Below are 21849 nucleotides of genomic sequence, written 5' to 3' on the forward strand. Positions count from 1 at the left end.
TTATTATATTTGATTTTTAATTAATTAAAATATAATCTAAGTACATGAACCCTTATTTATAATAAAAAAAATTAACAGAGTCTAATTACAATTAAATTACTTTTGTCCTAATTATACCTAAAATCGAACACTTAAACTTAAGTCCTAACATAATAAAACAACTGAACATAAATAGAAAACTAATATAACTAAAACATCTTTTAAATAAAACTTTTATGCGATACCTTATTCTATAATAAATCTGGCTCTATAAGAGTTTTTATTGTGAAAGTCATGTAAAACTCTTCCATATCTGTTTTTCAACACTCTCTCGAAAACCGAAGTTTATAACTTCAGCTCGTAATAAAAAGTATTATTGGTGTTCAACACTCTACCCCCTCCCCCGTGCAAAAATGATCTCAAGATCATAAAGTAAAAAAAAAAAAAAAAAAACTTTTACCTCTCGAAAAAATTAAAAAAAAAAAAAAAATTATAAACTATTAGTGTCTCATGTTTTTTTAAACATTTTTCTAATTGATTTTTTTTATTAAAAATCATATAATTTTCTAATTTAGATTTTTGTACCAAGATGGGATAGAAAACTGTATAATTTTTTTTTGAATAAATATTTAACAATTGATGTTGTAATACTTTTAGCATGAAGCAATTTTCATTGCAATTTTGTGTTTGATATTTTATTTAATTAAAATTTTATTGATAAGTATAATAATATATTAGATTGATTATTAATTTTTATTTATTTCCCTATAAGAGACAATAAAAGGTCCATTTAACTTTCCCACGAAAATTTTAAAATATTTCTTGTAATTTTCTAATAAGTCACTAATAGTAATAAGATTTTATTTAAATGGAATTAATAATTGGCTCCATTGAAGCAGCTATCCAAGTCTAAGTTGGCTCTACTTACTTTTTTTATTGTAATTATTATATTTTATTTTTAATTAATTAAAATATAATCTAAGTACATGAACCCTTATTTATAATAGAGAAAATTAGTAGAGTCCAATTACAATTAAATTACTTTTGTCTTAATTACACCTAAAATCGAACACTTAAACTTAAGTCCTAACATAATAAAACAACTGAACATAAATTGAAAACTAACATAACTAAAACATCTTTTAATTGAAACTTTTATGCGATACCTCATTCTATAATAAATCTGGTTCTATAAGAGTTTTTATTGTGAAAGTTATGTAAAACTTTTCCATATCTGTTCTTCAACACTCTCTCTCGAACCGAAGTTTATAACTTCAGCTCGTAATGAAAAGTATTATTAGTCTTCAATTTTCTTTTGCTAAAAAATTCTTCACATATGCAATTCTTCATAGATGCAAAAACTTATCTTTTGTACTCTTCCTTTCTTGAATATTTTGGTCACATAAAAATTACCATAACATGTGGAATTAAATATCTTTTTCTTGTACTTTTTCATCTACTTCTTCCCTCAACCTGGAAGGTATCGATGTAATCCAAACTTTGAAACAAAAACATAATTGTATTTATTATCTCCTCCGTCAAGGTGTCTTGAGGATAAGAACTCAATCGAACACAAACTCTCAAAAAATAAGATGGGTGGTGTATGTATATAAAAATGGGAATTTCACTTAAATACCTATTTAAAATAAAATATTTTTAAAAATACCGATGTCATCAAAATATTTTTAAAACTACCCAACTTTGACCGGTCAAATGCCTATGTGTGCAGTCAAAAGCGACACATAAGCTTTGACTGCTTATGTGTTGCCACATCATTTGCACAGTAAACATATTCGACACGTCGTTTGCCACATCATTATTTTACCATGTCATATGCCACGTAAGCTGATACGTCATTAAAATTTTCAAAATAAGTTATTTTAAATTCCTTATGTGTCCCCTCCCATCTTTCTCTCTCCTCTCGCCGCCCCACTCAGCCTCCTCTCCTCTCCTCTCGCCCCCTCTCCTCCGCTTTGCTTCGGCCTCCTCTGGCCTTGCCGTCTCTCCTCTCACTGTCGTCGCTTGGCCTCAACCTCCTCTCCTCTCCTCTTTCCCCCTCTCCTCTTGCCATCTCACCGCCGCTCGCCCTCGGCCTCTCTCCTCTCGCTGCCGTCTCCTCTCCTCTCCTCTCCTCTCCCCCCCTCCCCCCTCTCCTCTCCCCTCTCGCAGTGCCTGCTGCCGCCGCTCCCCACCGCTCGACCTCAGACTTCGCCCTCGACGCCCTTCTCTCAAAAAATTTAAAAATTTAAAAATATTTTAAATCGATAATAAAATATGTTAAATTAGTAAGAGTAAATTTTTTTAATTAATTATATATTTATTTTATTTTTAATTATTTTAAATATAAGGTAAAAATAAATTTGAAAAAAAACGTATTGATAAATTTGATTTTTAAACTCAAAACTAAAATTTTCAACATTTTTTATTAAAATAAATTTTAAATCGATAATAAAAAGGTGTTAAAATGGTAAGAGTAAGATTTTTTATAACTTATTATTTTAAATATAAGGTAATATAAAGTGTACCGATACATTTATTTTCTAAACTCAAGTAAAATTTTTATTTTTTAGTTAATAAATATTTTTAATTGATAATAAAAGGTGTTGTAAATTTTTAATTAACTAATATATATTTTTAATAATTTATTATTTTGTAAATAATATGATAAAAATTATACAATTAAATTGTATTTTTAAACTCTAAAATAATTTTTAGGCTTCGAGACATAACATTTATTACTTTTCCCAAAGATGAATGTCTAATATTGTAGATATTAGGTAATAAAAAATGTATCTGATTTTTTTTTTTTTTAAATATTTAAATTTTATTTAATGACGTGTCAGCTTATGTGGCAGGTGACATGGTAAAATAATGACATGGCTGACAATGTGTCGAATATGTTTACTACACTGATGACATGGCAACACATAAGCAGTCAATGCTTATGTGTCGCTTTTGACTGCACACATAGGCATTTGACCGGTCACTGTTGAGTAGTTTTAGAAATATTTTGATGACGTCGGTATTTTTAAAAATATTTTATTTTAAATGGATATTTAAGTGAAATTCCCTAAAAAAATTTAAAACCAACCTCATAGGATTTCAAACAAAAATAGTGAGAATAATCACTAAAAAGGATAACGTTTGTCACTCAAAGGGTGACAATAAAAACCCACTTAAGGATACTCATAAAAAAAGTCTCAATGGACTTAAAACACCCTTGTGTATAAAAAGAGAACCTAACCAAAACAACACACAAGATGTTGGCCCAAAGGGAAATGCGAGAGTAAAAAAAGGATAGTAGGAGAAAGGTAACTGATAAAAAATGTATTTAGGGAATGTAATGAAGGAGAAATAACTATGATAATAAGGAGACTACAACGATAAAAAAAAATAATTTAACAAAATTGACCAAGTATGACCTGAAGATAATTTCATGAGGGTGAGCAAAAAATTTCAATAAAAAGATATACAACCAAGTTACTAAAACACAACTTGAAAACAACATTTAATATGGAAACTCTAATAATTGTATAACTTACAAGTTTATGTTTCCAAATTGATCAGTCTATATGGGGGACCTTTCTAATCAAATACTCAATAAATTCATATTTGGAATACTTTCTAAATTTTGCATAATCAAAACAAAAACTTTCCCATGATAAACTTTCTTGAATTAGCCGCACTTTCCTAAATTTGACTTTCTAAATATAAGAGATTTTTGGTATCAAAGAGGCTTCAAAAAAGAAGATAGTGTTGAAGTCAGACAAAAACTCTCTAATTAGAAGGAGATTTGGCTAAAAACTCGGATTTTAAGAAACAGGAAATTCAATCCACGTTAATGCCTGGAGAGAGAATAGGGAAAAAATAAATTTTAGGTAGAATCACAATATACTTCCATATCAATATCTTCTACAATATAGCTCAGAGTCACAAACAGTTTATTGATAAATACACTAGACTCGAAGAACTTTAATTTGATACCCAATTTGACACAAAAGATTTGTTCTTGAATATTTTATGACTACTTGATTCTCTTTATTCTTTAGTTTCATCCTTGCCGACGCCAATGCAAATATCTCCCTAAATATAGATCAAATTGACTTGAAATTTTCTCATTATGAAACTAGACCACAATAGCTTTCATCCGAGTATAATTTTTCTTTATAAAATATACTTAGTTTGAGATAACGAATATGATAGATTTTGGATTCTGTAATCTGGCCGAACTGAGTACTCTTACTTCTTTGGCGAGCATGATCATTGACTCTTTCGAGATTGATATTTTCCTCTAAAAAACTCAGATTGAGAATTGATTGAATATGTAAAAAAAAAACAGACATACAAATATTTATGTTGATATATAATTTTCTATATAATTTTTTTTTCTTGATGGCATAAAATGGCTAAAAAATTCACACTATCTGTTATGATGTAAATTCTTTCTGATCATGTCAACTCACCGAACTTGCTTTGATACCATGTTGAATTTATGAAAAATATTAAAAACTTGACTAACTTGATGTAATGTACACGAACCCCTATTTATAATAGAGAAAAGTAATAGTCCAATTACAATTAAACTACTCTTGTCTCAATTATACCCAAAGTCTAACATTCGAAGATAAGTCCTAGCATATTTAAAAACCTGAATATAAATAGAAGACTAACATAACTAAAACACTTTTTCACTGAAATTATTTTGTGAGACCTCCTTCTATAATAATTATGGATATGTAAGACTTCTAATTGTGAAAACCATGTAAAACTCTACCAAATTTGCTTTTCAAATAGAAACAAATGTAATTGTTCCATGACACTTTGAATCATCGATCTCTTGTATAAAATGAGGATATGTATAGGCTCTTAAGCATAAATGACCAATCAAGTCATGTATGGTAATAAATATTATAAAATGAGGATATTAAGAGTCTACTTATATTTACTTAGTTGGTTTTTTTGTGACTAATGTATCTACTTATATTTATGTCAACAAGTATGAAAATCTACGGGTTTATGGGTTAAGTTTTCTAATTAAAATTTTTTTCTATTTATTTTTTATCAAACTTTGCTTAGAAATTGATCCAAGTTATTAACTGAAAGAGTTAATAAAATTATTTTTTATAATAAAAAAGTTAAAAGTTTAAGCCGAGGGAGGAATTCTCTCCTGACCTCCCAATAACGGGGGGAAGGTAGCAAAAGCACACATAAGGGAGGGAGTGAATAATTTAATATTTAATTATTAATTAATCAAATTTACTATTAGAGTCAATGATGTTAATTTAATTATTTGATTGTAATGGTAATTAATTAAAATAATTATAACTACGGATACGCGTCGCTCCGTGTGTCTTCCGTGTAAAACCCACAGACGGAAACGGAATATTGTCGGCAGACTCGGAAAAAAGTAAATGCCACTCCATGAAATCCACGTGGGCGTTTATGGGGACACGCAATTCTATGCGACCTCATTCCTTTTCACGCCTTTTTATTTGCCTCAATGACCAACTTAGCCTCGTTGGTCAGACCACACTGGGACAACCCCTCGTCTATTAGTCAAACCAAACCAAAGCAGCCACCGAACCGGAAGTTAAGTGTTTCAGATTAAAATAATTTAATTATACTGTTAACTATAAGTAACATATGAATCTAATAAAATAAAATATAAATTATATTATTCAGATTAATATAGTCTAATTAAATTAGTTTTTAATGACTTTATTAATTTTAAACTGGATTTAATGCATTGGTTCGGTTTGGTTCTAAAAAAAAAGTTTGATGGCGTAGACCATAGCGGTTGTGGTTCATGGCTATTTAGAAGTTTCTCGACCAGGTGGAGGTAGAAGGGCAATATGGGCATTTAAGTAGTTTAAGAACCGGCTAGTTGGATAAAAAAGGCCAAAAATGACATCTTGTCAGCTTGTTAAAAGATGATTCTTCTGCGTCCTATATATATAGCAGAAGGGCCTCCCAGGGGTTAGATATCGTGTCCTCTGCAAAACCAGGTCAGGAGTAGAGAAATCTTGTGTTTGTTCCGCTTGTTTATTCTGTTTAGAAATGGCCACCTCGGAGGGAACTGTGATCGCCTGCCATAGCCTCGACGCATGGACGAAGAACTTAGAGGAGGGCGCCGATAGCAAGAAATTGGTATTGTTTGGTCACTCTTTCTTTGCTTGTTTAGTCTATAGTTTCCGTGACTTTTAGGGTTTCAAGTAGCGCCTTTTCTTTCTCTTTGCGCGCTTTCTAGTGCTGTTGTAGCAGTCGTTCTGATCAAATAGTGGTGTCTTTTAATGATTACGTTTCTAGTTCTGTTCTTGTAGTCGCCTTTTCTTTCTCTTTGTCGCGCTTTCGAGTTCTCTTTCTTTGATTTCTAGTTTTGCATAAATGCTCTGATTTGTATGGTGGCTGTTAGGTTGTTTTTGAACTTGTCTCATGCCCCTGAGTCTGGGAAAGTTTCTGTTCACTTGTGGCATGGCTTCTGTATATCATATTCTCGATTTATGTTGCGAGCAGTTTGTACATTACGATACACATGGGATCAAAGACTTTATCTTGATTTATTGCTATTATAATTTGTTTCATGATCTTTTTGGTAAATGATTTTATCGATTTAATGATTAAAAAACAAGGGAAATTTAATTGTTGCACGCTTCATCATTTCTCACGAAAGAGACCAAATCCCCTAAGACACTGCTAGATGTTAGTCTACCATATTTCTTCTCCGCTGGACAAAGGTAATAACAAAATAAACCCGAGTCCATTTCAATATCCTTAGGAAGTTAACGTTTTTTCTCCAAAATGAGGGCTTTAAGTTTTGGTTAATAACAAAAAAAGAGGACATCAAAGATGGCCTATTTTCATAAGGACAAATGCCTGAGGGTATGTGTATCTAGAATATAGACAAAAACCACCACATGATGCATACATTCTATTTCATACAAGTATGGGTCAGGAACTCATGATAAGAAAGCTTCCAGTCAACATATGGTGGTTACAGGTTGAGGCTTGTCCAATTCTCTCAGATCTCTGCCACCTCATCAAGTCTGAATGTTTAGTGACAATCCATTCAAATGTTTATTTGTGAGCGGCCTCATCATATAGATTTTATGTTTATTTTCCTACATTCAATATGTCTTTTCTCAAGAATGTGAGATCAGCATCTGGATGTTCATGGTCACCGACTGAGAAGTCGTACAATTTCTGTAACCCTTTTTATTACTTTATCAATTCTCTAAGTGAGAGGTCCGGAGTGTTCTGAAGATGAAATTTCTCCCATTAATTGGAGAGTAAACCCACTAAGTTCAGTTTTATTGAAAAATCCCCTAAAGTGAAACCAAATTCCTGGTCTTCCGGACAGTCAACCTGTAGAAGGTGTAGAACTTTCTTAAAGCTCCTAATTCCACTAGATCAGGACTACTGATGTGGCTAAAAATACAGAACTCCGTGTGTAAATTATATTTTCTGGCTTAGGCCTTTCTTGGAACTGATCATTGTATGCGGAGGCTGCAGCCCTTGGGAGGAACTTTCAAGAAAAAAAGGACACCAATGTTTCCTATCAGATGTTGAGTTACATATGTGGTAGGCTCAGTATCTAGGTCATATGTCTGGATTTATACACTTAAAATTTCCAGGTAAACCATGTCATGCATTTGTCTTAAAACCTCTTGTTAGCTAACTATTGTTATAATCAGCTCTTGCTTGGATTGGATATTAACCTGATAAGACGAGGACGATTAACAAGTTTTGAAGCTTCTTTCCATGTGGTGAATTTTTTTTTTTTTTTTTGGATTTCATATTCCTTGAAGAGTTTGAAGTTGTGTACAAAATTGTTTTGAATGATGTTCGGCAAAGAGTTAAAAGAATGAAGTGATGAAACTTATTTTTCATGGATGTGCCGGTGAGTGAGTCTATTTGTGCTTGTCATTCCTGTGGTTGATTCCCTCATTGCCATGGTTTTCCCATGTCAGGTGGTGGTGGATTTCACTGCTTCTTGGTGCGGACCTTGCAGGTTCATAGCCCCAGTGTTTGTGGAGTTGGCTAAAAAATTGCCCGATGTGATCTTCTTGAAGGTTGATGTTGATGAGTTGAGGGTATGGTCTGTTCTTTTTAATAATCTGCTTCTGATGATCAATGACATTCCTTTGTTAAGGAGTACATTAAGGTTACTGGAGACTCAAGGGAGGGAAACAACAATACCGGGAACTTTTGAAGTATTTAAAAGATTATGATTCACTGGCATACAAAAGTAATTTTTTTTTTTAATTTTCACAGTTACTAATATTTTGATCATCTTTGGATAAAGAGTTCTGTATTTCCAAGTAAAACCATATTTGGATTGGTTAATCTGTTATCAATTCTGGTACCCTATACACACCCATTTTGTCTGGAACAGCAGGTAGGAGGGCACTTGTTGTTCATCTACCCTACTACCTGTTGGTATTAGTAGTGTTTTTTGAAAAGAAAGTTTCGTAATGGAGATAATATCATCACAATAGACTATGGAACTTCAGTTTTGGTAATTTTTGGCAGTTTCTTTAATATTTGGGGATTCGATTCTGCATATGGTGCAGGATGTTGCTGCTGAGTGGAAAGTGGAGGCGATGCCAACTTTCATATTTATTAAGGAGGGGAAAGAGATTGACAGGCTCGTGGGAGCAAGCAAGGAAGAGCTGCAGGACAAAATAGAGACCCACTTGGTCCCTCTCTCTGCAGCATAAACATAAATATTACTGTAATGGCTTGGAAACATAAAATGCAAATGTTTAATAGGTCCCTCAGAGTATGTACTTTTTATCCTCGTAGGAACATGGCTTGAAAGCCACCTGAAATAATGTGACACGCATCAGGCTTGCTTGTGAAGGGATGAACCCTCGTTTTCCCCCTGCAATTACGCAAAGACTGTCATGATATTTCAAATGACGTCCTCGGTGCCACGTCGTCATTGTGGGTGGGTTGATAGCAGATGCCGTCCATATTCATCCACGTCGCGTGAGTGAGTTTTATATTCAAAGAAGGAATATCTGTTCTCCGTGCGAAAAAGGACGACGACGGTTCACAAAATTCCAATTTGGCCCGCACCGGCACCGCGTTCACATGCATTAAGTACGAGCCATCGAGAATGACTGCAACCAATAATTTAATAATAATATTATTATAAGGGGCTGGCTCACGGGGTTTTGAAGTGAGACGGGACGATGTGATGTCGTCACGGGCGCGGGTTCCTTAAATTGGAAATGATTCAGGTTGTTGGTGGATTGAAGGATTTTCTAGAAACAAAAATCAATAAAAAGTTAAAAATACTGGCGGGACCCATGAAATCCAATACACACATGTTCATACCGGGTAAATCCGATATACCGATATGTAACAAAATTTTGTTTCGCCACGGACATTGATTCTCCCTTTGAATTTCTTACGTAAAAAAAGAAAAAGAATAAACTTTCCGGGAATCATAATTGCATGATGGCTGTCATGCAAATTGACCCGGCTATGATCCACATTTATCGGGAAAATCAATTCTTTTTGGAAAATTTCAAAATCCAGACTAGGATAAACCGCGAAATTTTTTCGGACAAGGGCTAATATTTTGGCTGCAAATTACATATTCCACCTCTGAACGAGACAAATAACAAATCGCTCCCCTATAAAATTCAAAATTTCGGTGGCGGACGTGGACGGCGGGTCTCGTTTCAAAAGAAAAAAAAAGGGCAAAAGAACCGAGAGCCGACCCCCATTAATCGTATAAAATTATGTTTCATTCCTGTTTCTGCTTGCTTTATTTACGCGTTTCGGTAACCAATAAACGAAAAATGGGGGGTCTCGGGATACATAAGGGGGGGTTAGTGCCCCAAAGTGGATTCTTGAAGATCAAGTCATGTCCAACATGAAGATCATGTCATGTCATGTACATGAAGATCAAGTAAGAATTTGTGTTAGTGTTGACGACTTCATGTGCACTGGAAAACAGTTTCCAGTGTTAGTGCCCCAACATGAGAAAAACATAAAAAACAAGAGAATTTCTAAACCTTTACAGTGCACTCAATTACAACATAATCCTTAAACCCCAAATTAGGTAAAACAACCATTATTACTACACGAATAAGTTATTGAAAGTATAATTAAATATACTAATATATTTATTAATTGAATTAGATATTTTATTGTACATTAATATGGTAATTACACGAGCCAGTGAAATACGTATATGATTAATTACAAATAATAAATAAATAACATTATAAATAAAAAAACAAAAGTAATACATTAAGTTATTAATTTATTAATAACATATGATATATTTTAACCTAAAAATGAGTAATTTAAGAGAAAAAATTGATCTAATCATAACTTTAACACACTATATATTTGTACATAATATATTTTATGTATTATTAATTAATAATATATTATCACAAAATTTAAAACAATTGGTTTAATTAACTATAACAATCGGATAATTATGCCAAAATAAGTTATCAAATATTTATTTTAATAATATTTTAATTATAACTATTAAATCACTATTTTAATATAGTAATTGTAAAATAAAAATAATTATTTTATAAATAAAAATAATTATTTTATAAATAAAAATAATTATCTTATAAATAAAAATTATAAAATAATAATTTTTATGAAGATAGTTTAATTTTTCCTAACTTAGGAAAAATTAAACATCTTCGTCTTCCTCAGCAGCGAGCCAGCGGGGCGATGGCGACGGGGCCGGGAAAGGGAAAGGCAATGGCCGGCGACGGCGGCGGGGGGCAATGCCGACAGAGGCGGCGCTCCGACGGTACGCCGAGAGGGAGAAGAGAGGGAGGCCGAGAAGCTCTGCAAATGTTTGACCTCCCGTGCTTTGCGGGAATGAGAGAGGGCTGCGGAAATGAGAGAGGGAGCAGAGAATGAGAGAGGGTTGCGGGAATGGAGACGAGAGAGGGCTGCGGAAATGAGAGTGGGAGCAGAGAATGAGAGAGGGTTGCGGGAATGGAGACGAGAGAGGACTGCGGGAACGGAGAACGGAGACGAGAGAGGGCTGCGGGAACGGAGAACGGAGACGAGAGAGGGCTGCGGGAACGGAGACGAGAGAGGGCTGCGGGAAAGGAGACGAGAGAGGGAGCAGAGAAAGAGAGAGGGCTGCCGGAATGCAACGGCAGAGAGGGTGTGCGGCAGAGAGATCCCCGAGAGACAGCCCCGCGCGAGAGTCATGTACATGATTCTCAAAATTGGGCGGAAAGCACTTTCCGCCCTTTACTCTTGAGACATGAACTCTTGATTCATGTATATTCATGTACATGACATGAATTTGGGTGTTCCCTAACGACATCAGGACATGACCTGCGTAATGCGCATGAAGATCATGTCCTGAGTCATGTGCACTAACCCCCCCTAAGTGTAACTGTACTGTGAGTCCGTGACAAGCTCCGGATCCAGAGAGGGAGACTGCAAAGGAAAGTTGTTCTCTCGTTTCTTGCACTTCGTGGATGCAGAGCATCTAACTGGGTGGTGGATTCATTACAGTTGGAATTTTGCAAGACTATCTGGCCTCTGGCCATTGAAATGGAAACTTGCATTTATGCTGATGAAAGTTTGATGTTTGACCGTCTTGAAGAGGAAAAAAAGAAGTTGAAAAAAGAGTGTTTGGATGAGGATACAGGGAAGATGGTCATGGAGGGGGCAGGGGTGGAGAATGTGGGTCCCAAGTAATCCCCTTCAGAACTGCACATTCGGTGCATAAAAAGCGGCTGCAAAGCTTGCTTGCTGCTTCATTGCAACTATTGCCTCTTGCAAGGCAATAACGTCGCCTCCTCTCTTTGGTTGAGCTCTCTTTCTTTTTCTACTTCTCCTTCTTATTCGTTCTTTCAGAGGTGAGACGCCTCTCTGAGAGGGAAAAAGCTTCCTTGCTTTGAGAATCTATTATGGATTTTGCGGAGCCGGGCATGTGCGGCAACAGGAGAAGCAGATTTCGGCTTCTGTTGGGAGTTTTGACGCTCTGTTCTTGGCTGTCTCTGGCACAATGCTCTGTTACATACGACCGGAAGGCGGTAGTCATCAATGGGCAGAGGAGGATTCTCATCTCCGGCTCAATCCATTACCCGAGAAGCACTCCCGAGGTATCGAATTTGTTGTTTTTTTAAAATGTAGGTGATGGGTATCTCTGATTTTTTATAGCATCCCTGCCTTCACATATTCGTTCGTTCAATGGGTTTGCAGATGTGGCCGCATCTTATTCAGAAGGCAAAAGATGGAGGTTTGGATGTTATTCAGACTTATGTTTTCTGGAATGGGCATGAGCCTACGCCTGGCAACGTATGAAATCCAACTAATTTTTTTTTTTTTTAGATATTATTTTTTCGGAAATTTTTTCCTTCTGTCTACTGGTTTTCTAATCCTTTGGCTCTGCTCCATTTTTGTAGTACTATTTTCAGGACAGATATGATTTGGTTAAGTTCGTCAAGCTGGTTCATCAGGCTGGCCTCTATCTGCATCTTCGAATTGGGCCATATGTTTGTGCTGAATGGAACTTTGGGTAATAAGAGAAGAGGAAATCGCAGATAAAAAATGAATTCTTAATTGCTTTCACTTTGTTTTTGGATTGACGTTATGTTATTTTTTTCTAAAATACCAGCGTTTTGATTGCTCATTTCCCTGTTTCTTTCAGAGGTTTCCCTGTTTGGCTGAAATATGTTCGTGGGATCAGCTTCAGAACTGACAATGGTCCTTTCAAGGTTGGTTTACAAACTCTTGGCAAGTTATTACACCATTCTTACTGTTCTGAACTGGGCATCGATCTTCTTATATATGCTTCTCTGACACGACTTGTTCTTGATGCGCGTGAACCCATGCAGTATTACATGCAGCAATTCACAACGAAAATTGTGGATATGATGAAGGCGGAAAGGTTGTTTGAGTCTCAGGGCGGGCCGATCATTCTCTCGCAAGTACTCGTTCAACTACTCTCCAGCCTTCTTTTTAGCAAGAAAAAAGGAAAAATGAAAAAAATCTCTCCATCCGTTCTTTACGATCTGGGATCCTTTCTCGTCATTTTTAGTGACCAGTAAACAAGTTCAATTCGCGGAAAATTGATTGGACCTTCTATCTTTGTACTTTCGCAGATTGAGAACGAATACGGACCTATGGAGTATGAGATTGGTGATCCTGGTAAGGCCTACACACAGTGGGCAGCAAAATTGGCGGTGGATCTCGGCACCGGCGTCCCTTGGGTCATGTGCAAACAAGATGATGCTCCCGACCCAATTGTATTGGCTACTGCTATTCTTTTCTTTTTTTTTTGGCTTTTCGTTCTTCCCTTACTGAACCTCTTATCAGTTTTTTCTTTTCTAATTTCTAGTGGCTTGTTACTGTTTCTATTTTCTCAGTAGTGATGTCATTGTTTTTTTTTTTTTTTGTGAGATTTTACTGGTGTTCTCTTTTAGCTGTATGCTGTCCCACCATATCCCTTTTCTACCTTTTTCGGTTGTATCCATGTGTTATGTTTTGTTCATACTGAAGTTCGTGTCCCCTCTTGAACCTTTCTTCACCAATAACAAGCTCTAGGTAGCAATGATGTCCCTAGCCTTAAGTAGTTTCCCTGCATGAATTAATTCCATTTCTTTGTTTGTTTTTAAGGAAAAATGGGCAATTTTTTGTGGAGCAAATGTTTTTGAATTTATTTTCCTTGGAGTGGTTATTTAGAGTTTGTGCAAATTGCCGTTTCTAGGATTTTCTCAGCTTTGGCTTTGGTTATATTGGTTCTGATTTTGTCCAGTTCAAGCTTTTCAAAATTGGAAAGATATAGGTGTGGTTTCCTCATTTAGGACTTTTTCATTGATCTTTCCACAGATTAACAGTTGCAATGGTTTCTACTGTGACAACTTCTCCCCAAACAAGGACTATAAGCCTAAGATGTGGACAGAAGCATGGACTGCATGGTGAGATCCGGTTTTCCTGACTGTTTAAGATTTGGAAAAAGTAAAGCTGTTACTAATCAACAGTCTATTTTACTTATTATTATTCATTTCAATCGTTTTTGGTATTTGCAGGTTTACCAAATTTGGGGGTCCAGTTCCTTGGCGACCTGCTGAAGATTTGGCATTTTCAGTTGCAAGGTTTATACAGAAAGGCGGGGCATTCATAAATTACTACATGGTTGGCCCTCAGACGATTGGTTTGATTGTAGAATAGTAAATAATTTGTAAATGTGATTATGGATACATGTCTAAATTTTCTTCATCCATTCTAGTACCATGGTGGAACCAATTTTGGCCGAACTGCTGGTGGTCCTTTCATAGCCACAAGTTATGACTATGATGCTCCAATTGATGAATATGGTATGTCGCAATTTCGTTTTTCTTATTCATTGCTAATGGAAAGATAAGGGAACTTTAAATTTGCATCCGGTGATATTATTTGAATACGTCTGAGTGGATGACTGACTAATTTTCCATTTTTTTTTTTTTCTCTTGTAGGGCTACTGAGGCAACCCAAATGGGGCCATTTGAGAGATCTGCACAGAGCCATCAAAATGAGTGAGCCTGCTCTGGTTTCTAGTGATCCGGTTGTGACCCGACTGGGAAACTATCAAGAGGTTTGACTCGCAAAACATATTCACCAAGAAATGTATTGTTATCTGGACTTGACTCCCTTTTTGGATTGTTCAGGCTTATGTCTTCAGATCAACATCTGCTTGTGCTGCTTTCCTTGCAAACCTCAACTCAAAATCTTATGCAACAGTGTCCTTCCAAGGGAGGAGCTACAACCTTCCTCCTTGGTCTATCAGTATCCTTCCTGACTGCAAAACTACAGTTTTCAATACAGCAAGGGTGAGGAAGATTTTATATGAATGGATCATCTTGTGTGCCTCTGTCTATTCAAATTTCTTTCAATATCTAATCTCTTTTCCAATCTCTGTTCAGGTTGGTTCTCAGTCAGCAAATCTGATTATGTCTCCCATAGGTGGAGGCTTTGCTTGGGAGTCGTATAATGAAGAGACCGCCTCTTACAGTGATGACTCAATCACCACAGTTGGCTTATTGGAGCAGATAAATGTCACAAGAGATACCACTGACTATCTGTGGTACATGACAGAGTAAGTGCCAAAAAACCTTTACCAGCAAAGTAACCTGCTGAAAAAGATTTTATGACATACATTAATATAAGCTTCTCTTCTTCAGTGTCAGAATTGACCAAGATGAAGAGTTCCTGAAGAATGGAAAGTATCCCTGGCTAACTGTGATGTCAGCAGGCCATGCTTTGCATGTTTTTATCAATGGTCAACTATCAGGTGATTCCTAGGGCTGACTGAATATGCCAATTCATTTTCTGTGAACCTTTACTAATTACTGCGTGTTGTCTGGCAGGGACTGCTTATGGTAGTTTGGAGAACCCCAAACTGACATTTTCTGGCAGCGTAAAGCTTTGGAGTGGTATTAATAAGATTTCCCTTCTGAGCCTAGCTGTTGGACTTCCGGTTAGTTCTTTTTCTAGGGAGACTTTCTTTATGTCTTTAATGGAAGAAAATTTTGTTTCACTAACAATTTTTCATTGCCTAAACTTAGAACGTTGGCCGACATTTTGAGACATGGAATGCTGGGGTGCTGGGTCCAGTCACATTGAATGGCCTCAACGAAGGCAGGAGAGATCTCTCATGGCAGAAGTGGTCATACAAGGTGGGTCTCTTCCTGTCCTTCTGAGTTTTAGAATTTATCAGATCAATAATTTAAATATGTATGTGTAGGTTGGTTTGAAAGGGGAAGCATTACATCTCCATTCACTTACTGGAAGTTCCAGTGTTGAGTGGGTACGAGGATCACTTGTAGCCCAAAGGCAACCTCTGACATGGTACAAGGTAAGGATTGCATAAACCTGTTTTTTCCTTTTGAGGCATAGTATAGTCAAAATGAAATGATCAATCAGTTTTCATGCTAATAGGCTGGACATGGCTTTCTAACTTATGGTTTCTTCAGACTACTTTTAATGCACCTGGAGGACAGGATCCGGTGGCCTTGTATATGGGGAGCATGGGAAAAGGTCAGATATGGATCAATGACCGGAGTATAGGGCGATACTGGCCAGCTTATAAAGCAGAGGGAAGTTGTGGTGATTGTAATTACGCTGGGGTATACAGCGAGAAAAAATGCCAAACTAACTGTGGAGAGCCCTCCCAAAGATGGTAACTATGGTTGATTTCTTTGACAGACCACTACATTTAATAATAGTGAATCTTTAATAACTGATGGCATTTACTATAATTCTCAGGTATCACATTCCTCGTTCCTGGCTGAAGCCTACTGGAAATCTATTGGTTTTATTTGAGGAGTGGGGAGGAAACCCACATGAAATTTCTTTGACAAGAAGAAATGTTGCAAGTGTCTGTGCTGATATTTTTGAGAGACAGCCATCATTAACAAATTGGCGTATCAAAGGCTATGGGACGCCTAAAGCCCATTTGTCATGTGACCCTGGACAGAAGATATCATCCATCAAGTTTGCTAGCTTTGGAACACCACAGGGTGTATGTGGAAAGTACCATGAAGGAAGTTGTCATGCTCACAAATCATGGGATGCCTTCGAAAAGGTATAGTCCAATTCTCTCACTTTCCTACATTTTCTTGACCTTTTTGTGATACTTTAAACATCTAATTTTAACACTGGAGAATCATGTGCAGAATTGTATTGGTCAGCAAGAATGCTCAGTAACAGTAGCTCCTGAAGTTTTTGGAGGAGATCCATGTCCTAATGTCATGAAGAAGCTTGCAGTTGAGCTCATTTGCAGTTAATTAGACCATCAGAAATAAATAAATTAAACAAAGGAAGTCCTGCTCACTTATTTGGTTTTTGTTATGATGGAGATTAAACAGAGGTTTTGGACCATTTTGTTTTACTCGTCCAAGGTTCAAGTCTACTGAATTTTACATGCGGTTCAAATTTTGCAAAGTGCACAACACCAGCCACAAGCTATATTAGGTGGAAAGGGAAAGGAAGTTTAGTGTACATATCATAATCTATATATAATAGCTGCCTGCAAAATGCAGGTTGCAAGTATTACTGAGAAGAATGTTTTGTTGGGGACACATGGGAATCAGATGGTGGCCCCATGATATGAATTTTATTTCATTTATTGCAAGCTTTTGGCTTATCAGGGATTGGTTTTCTTTTGTAAGCAACCCTCTTGGGCAAGCAATATGTTTCATTGCTTTTGTCCAACAAATAGTCTAAATATTATGATATGATCTTTTGTCATTATTTTATCATTGTAATGGTGAACAAGCACAGGCAATAAAAATTCTGCTCAAGAGGTGTTGAAATTTTTAAAAGTTTTCTTGCAGTCCAGACATTTTCTCATCACTAAATTCATAGGGACTACCATAAGTGTGCAATTTCACCTTTTAACAACTTATACTTGCTTCCTTTCAAGTATTTGTATCTCTGGTGCTATTTAGTAGCTGCAGACTTGAGAACAGACAAGCAGGTTATAGCTACTGCATTAATTCATGGCTGAGGCAAACTATTCTGGCTGGTGCAAGATCTGCTGCAGTTTTACTTAGTTTGGGCTTACTGCTGGTGAAGCCAGTCAATCCTAAAACCCCTCAGAATCCAGCTCTTGGTAATAATGAGAATGCTCAGGATGCTGTTACATGATTTAGTACTTACAAGAATGGAAATTGGTCCCTGTTGGCTTAAGGGCAACCCTCAGTACACAAAATTTTCTTAGTAGTAAAGAGAAAAGTGCCCACATTCTCATACTGAGGTTGCCTCAGAGCTCTACAGGACATTATCTCTAACATATTTTTGACTAGTAGTATTATTGCAAGAATCAAACAGCCACCAGGTTTCAATAATGAAGCAGAACCTGCAAGGTTCTTTTGGGACTCTGTCGTTTCAAACTGGACCCCTGAAGTACTTTTTGTGTTAAAATACAAACAAGAACAGGATCCTGTGATCTTTTGAGCCTCCTTTTTCAAGGCCCTTTTGGCACTTTTAACAGGCACTTTCACTCTCTGCTGCTTAATTAATCTCGGTAAAATGAATTCCACCCCGACTTTCTAGTGTTACTAACATCATGCACCCACTCGAGGCGACGAGAAATTGAGAATCCAAGCGAGCAATCGCTTTACTTCTTAACCATCGACAGAATATTCAAGGGCCAAGGTTCTCTGAACTACTCCCGCGGGCCCACATAGTTGGCCAACGAAACGTGCGGAAGTCCATTTTGTCCATTATCGGCAAAGCCCTTTATAATAAGAGCTTAAAAGACAAACTATATAAATAGGAATCAAACGATAATGAAATTTCGATCATGGCCGGGCCTCCTAACTTTGTAGGGAATGCTTGCGACTGCAAGCAAGCCTCCAAGTTGGAGATGACTGTCTTTTCAATCTACGGATGAACCGAAGAAGATAGATATCGAGAATTCAAGATATAGATTGGGAACAGTTGTGATACCCAGGTGTGAAGAAAAGCCTTACTTGTGCGAAAATAAATGAGAGAAGATGGCGGGGGAGAAGAGCTGATGAGGAAGAAAACATGGTTGGAGAGTTTCCATAGAGATCTTTTGGCCGGGGCGATAATGGGTGGGGCGGTGCATACTATCGTGGCGCCCATAGAGCGGGCGAAGCTGTTGCTTCAGACCCAGGAGAGCAATATTGCCATCGTTGGCGCAGGTGGGCAACGGCGGTTTAAAGGAATGCTTGATTGCATTTTCAGGACTGTTAGAGAAGAAGGCATTCTTTCGTTGTGGAGGGGGAACGGTAGCAGCGTTCTTAGATATTACCCTTCTGTGGCGCTCAATTTCTCCCTCAAGGTATATCGCGGTTTTCTTCTCTTTGCACCAATATGGTTCTTCTGAAATCGCCTGGGATTTTTCTTTTTCAAGTTTTTATTCAAGAACGATACGAATATGGTTATTCTGAAATCGTCAGGGATTTTTCTTTTCTGAATTTTTACTCAAGAACGTCACCAATATAGTTCTTCTAAAATCTTCTGTGATTTTTCTTTTTTAAGTTTTTATTCAAGAACGAAGCCGGGCGTTGAATGTGTTTGTTAGTGCCATCGATTCTTGCCCCGAGCAACCCAAGTAGATTCAGCAGCTGGATAATTCCCCGCAGGTTTTGCACAGTAATGAATAATGCCACCCTCTCGTTTTCTTGTCAAGAGAACACTGCATTCGAGAACCAATTCTGCCTTGAAAGGTAAATAAGTGACTGATAGAAACACCAGTCGATTAGTATACCTAGGACGTTGATCAATGCATATGTTTTGCAAACCGAGAAGACTACGCCAGTCAAATTGCAGAAACCTTTCATGGAACCATTCTGATTTGATTGGCGCAAGAAACGTGGAGGATTTGGCTCCATGAGATAGGGTTTAGGCTTCAACAAGAATCCAACAGAATAATGTTTCAATCTTCAGGGTAGTCTACCCCAAATGAACTCTGCCGGATAAATTTCTGGAGTCCAATCCAAATAGGACATCCAAAAATTGAAGCTTGGCCAAATCCTGAGTAGAGATGCCAAAATCTTGAGATCTTATGAAGAGCAGGAAGTCTCTGCTATCACATGGGACTCCGGAAATGGTCATAAGAGCTACCATGACCAGCAGGCCAAGGATTGACACCTGAGCTAAAGACTTTTAGCAGACTGCAATTGAACCCTTGGACATTTTTTATCTGGCAGTAAGATAATATTCTTTCTTCCAGAAGCTAATCATCCCTCCTTTGAAATCCACTTAAAGCAATCAGCATGTCCATCTTAGGTGATGCTGTCTTCACATTCCCTGCATTTGGTCAAACATTTGCATTAATATTTTTGTGAATCGTGTAGTCCGTAAGAAATCCCGAGAATAAATTACTAGTAATTATAGAGTAGGCCTAGGATTGTATAATGTGTGCCTGAGAATTCTCGTGTGACTTTTTTCTCCACTATTACAGATAACACTTCCTCCCTGTTGCACCTGAATTGCCTGAGAACTATCAATCATTCCTCAGGTAGAATAACACCAAATGTTAAATATGGAATTAGATATTTGGGGTTTTGGGCTACCAAATTCTTAGATATCAGAATCCAAGTATTTCTACATTTGCTCTATAGTGCTATCTGATTGTCTTAGTTTCCATGTAAAGACAAAAGAAATTTGAGGATTTAAGAGAACAGTAGTATTTTAGATTAGATGCCCCATGGCTCCATAGAGATGTGCCATGCTCTTGTTTTTCCCTCTTTGGTTATTTATCTCTGTTTTAAGGTTCTCAGGAAAAAAACAACTTCTGTGCAGTTATTATACACAGTAGAATTTGCCAAAGCTCCTACAGGCATCCCTTTTATGTTCATATCTTTGTTGCTATTAAATCTTCTGAACTCTCTGGGTTTTCGGAGTGGTGATAAAGTCAGTGCAAGAACTCTCCTAGCTCATTTGATCGAGCACTGTATTTGTGCAGACATGGAACTTTTTATGGCACCTTTTCCTCGACCATCTAACATAATCGTATCATTCATTAGTCCAGAAATACATCACCAGATCTACTTTACTAGATTTCGTTTTCTTTAATTCTTTCACTGTTGGGGACAGAAATTCTAAAATCCCATTTAGAGGAAGGGAAATTGGTTTTTGCCTGCAATGGAGTTGTAGTTCCCTTTCTCCTGAAATGACAGTGCGAGAAAAAGAACAGTTTAGAATAAAAAATTGTCATATTTTTTTGAACTTTGTCAAAATTTTCTTTGCCTGATCTGGAAAGATGTCATGACCTGTTAATAGTGATTCATGTCATGATTTGTGTTTTACATGAAAATCTTCCGTTTTTCCTGTATGATTTAGTCCTTTCCACTCACTTTGGTGTGTTTTTTTGACATAAATTAGTCTCCAAATGCACAGGACCTGTACAGAGCCATGTTAAGGAACGGCCAATCTCAAGATACTAATTTGATGTCAGGGCCCTTTGCTAATTTTGTGGCAGGATCAGCAGCTGGTTGTACAACATTGATCATTATCTACCCACTTGATATTGCTCACACCCGACTTGCAGCAGATATAGGCAAAACTGAAGTTCGCCAGTTCCGGGGCATTGTTCACTTTCTCAACACGATTTACAAGAAAGATGGCATAACAGGTATCTACCGTGGCTTACCTGCTTCTCTCCATGGGATGATCATCCATCGCGGGCTGTACTTTGGTGGGTTTGATACTGCAAAAGAAATGATGTCTGAAGAGTCAAATCCTGATCTACCCCTTTGGAAACGTTGGGTGGTGGCTCAGGCAGTAACAACCTCGGCTGGACTTTTGTCCTATCCTTTGGATACCGTGAGGAGACGAATGATGATGCAGTCAGGTCTTGACAAACGAGTATATGAAAGCACTTTAGATAGTTGGAGGAAGATTTATAGGACAGAAGGAGTAGCTTCATTTTATCGGGGAGCAGTTTCTAACATGTTTAGGAGTATGGGTGCAGCTGCTACTTTAGTGTTATATGATGAGATAAAGAAGTTCATGAGGGGTGGTTTCTAACCTTACTTTGGATTCAGAAGACTTTCACTTATCTGGCTAGTTGTATTATGGCATGCCATAACACAGCTTCTACCAGGCAAGTGAAACTCGTCTGAATCCGAAGACAAGTTAGAAACCTTTGAAAGTATTAAAGGCAGAACCAACCTGATTGCATCATGAGAAGGGGGTTGCCATCATTTTTATTTTATTTATTTTTTTGTTTTTTTTTTTTCAGGCCGCATTGATAGACTATGTTGTCACTCTTGCTCTCAAATGAAGAGCACAGATTTTGTTCAAATTTGTTTTGTACCCCAAAAGAAGTTGCAATTGATTCCAGGAAAGAGTAAAAAATTGCTTTGCTGAAACAAGCGAGGGTTACAGTTTATTCCCACTTTCAGT

At 36.9% G+C, this 21849-nt stretch overlaps 3 protein-coding genes across 3 annotated transcripts; all 3 read left to right on the forward strand.

Annotated features, from left to right (window-relative positions):
- Nucleotides 1-5947: 5947 nt before the first annotated feature.
- Nucleotides 5948-8866, forward strand: LOC137949762 (thioredoxin H1-like). Its single transcript, XM_068795941.1, has 3 exons — nucleotides 5948-6126; nucleotides 7947-8069; nucleotides 8550-8866. Exons 1-3 carry the CDS (start codon nucleotides 6037-6039, stop codon nucleotides 8694-8696), a joined length of 360 nt encoding a protein of 119 aa, XP_068652042.1. The 5' UTR covers nucleotides 5948-6036; the 3' UTR covers nucleotides 8697-8866.
- Nucleotides 8867-11474: 2608 nt separating this feature from the next.
- LOC137949759 (beta-galactosidase-like) lies at nucleotides 11475-17248 on the forward strand. Its single transcript, XM_068795938.1, has 19 exons — nucleotides 11475-12089; nucleotides 12190-12285; nucleotides 12393-12505; nucleotides 12638-12704; nucleotides 12825-12917; nucleotides 13092-13235; nucleotides 13819-13907; nucleotides 14019-14124; nucleotides 14219-14306; nucleotides 14445-14563; nucleotides 14637-14798; nucleotides 14892-15064; nucleotides 15150-15259; nucleotides 15336-15445; nucleotides 15534-15644; nucleotides 15713-15823; nucleotides 15942-16147; nucleotides 16234-16552; nucleotides 16644-17248. Exons 1-19 carry the CDS (start codon nucleotides 11895-11897, stop codon nucleotides 16752-16754), a joined length of 2523 nt encoding a protein of 840 aa, XP_068652039.1. The 5' UTR covers nucleotides 11475-11894; the 3' UTR covers nucleotides 16755-17248.
- Nucleotides 17249-18353: 1105 nt separating this feature from the next.
- LOC137949761 (probable ADP,ATP carrier protein At5g56450) lies at nucleotides 18354-21788 on the forward strand. The gene is made up of 2 exons (XM_068795940.1): nucleotides 18354-18778; nucleotides 20842-21788. Exons 1-2 carry the CDS (start codon nucleotides 18458-18460, stop codon nucleotides 21469-21471), a joined length of 951 nt encoding a protein of 316 aa, XP_068652041.1. The 5' UTR covers nucleotides 18354-18457; the 3' UTR covers nucleotides 21472-21788.
- The last annotated feature ends 61 nt before the right edge of the window (nucleotides 21789-21849 follow it).

The sequence above is a fragment of the Aristolochia californica genome, unplaced genomic scaffold (genome assembly GCF_029961685.1).
Source record: "Aristolochia californica isolate CCGP_79_NKW_82.1479 unplaced genomic scaffold, dmAriCali1.0.hap1 SCAF_14, whole genome shotgun sequence".
Lineage (NCBI taxonomy): Eukaryota > Viridiplantae > Streptophyta > Magnoliopsida > Piperales > Aristolochiaceae > Aristolochia > Aristolochia californica.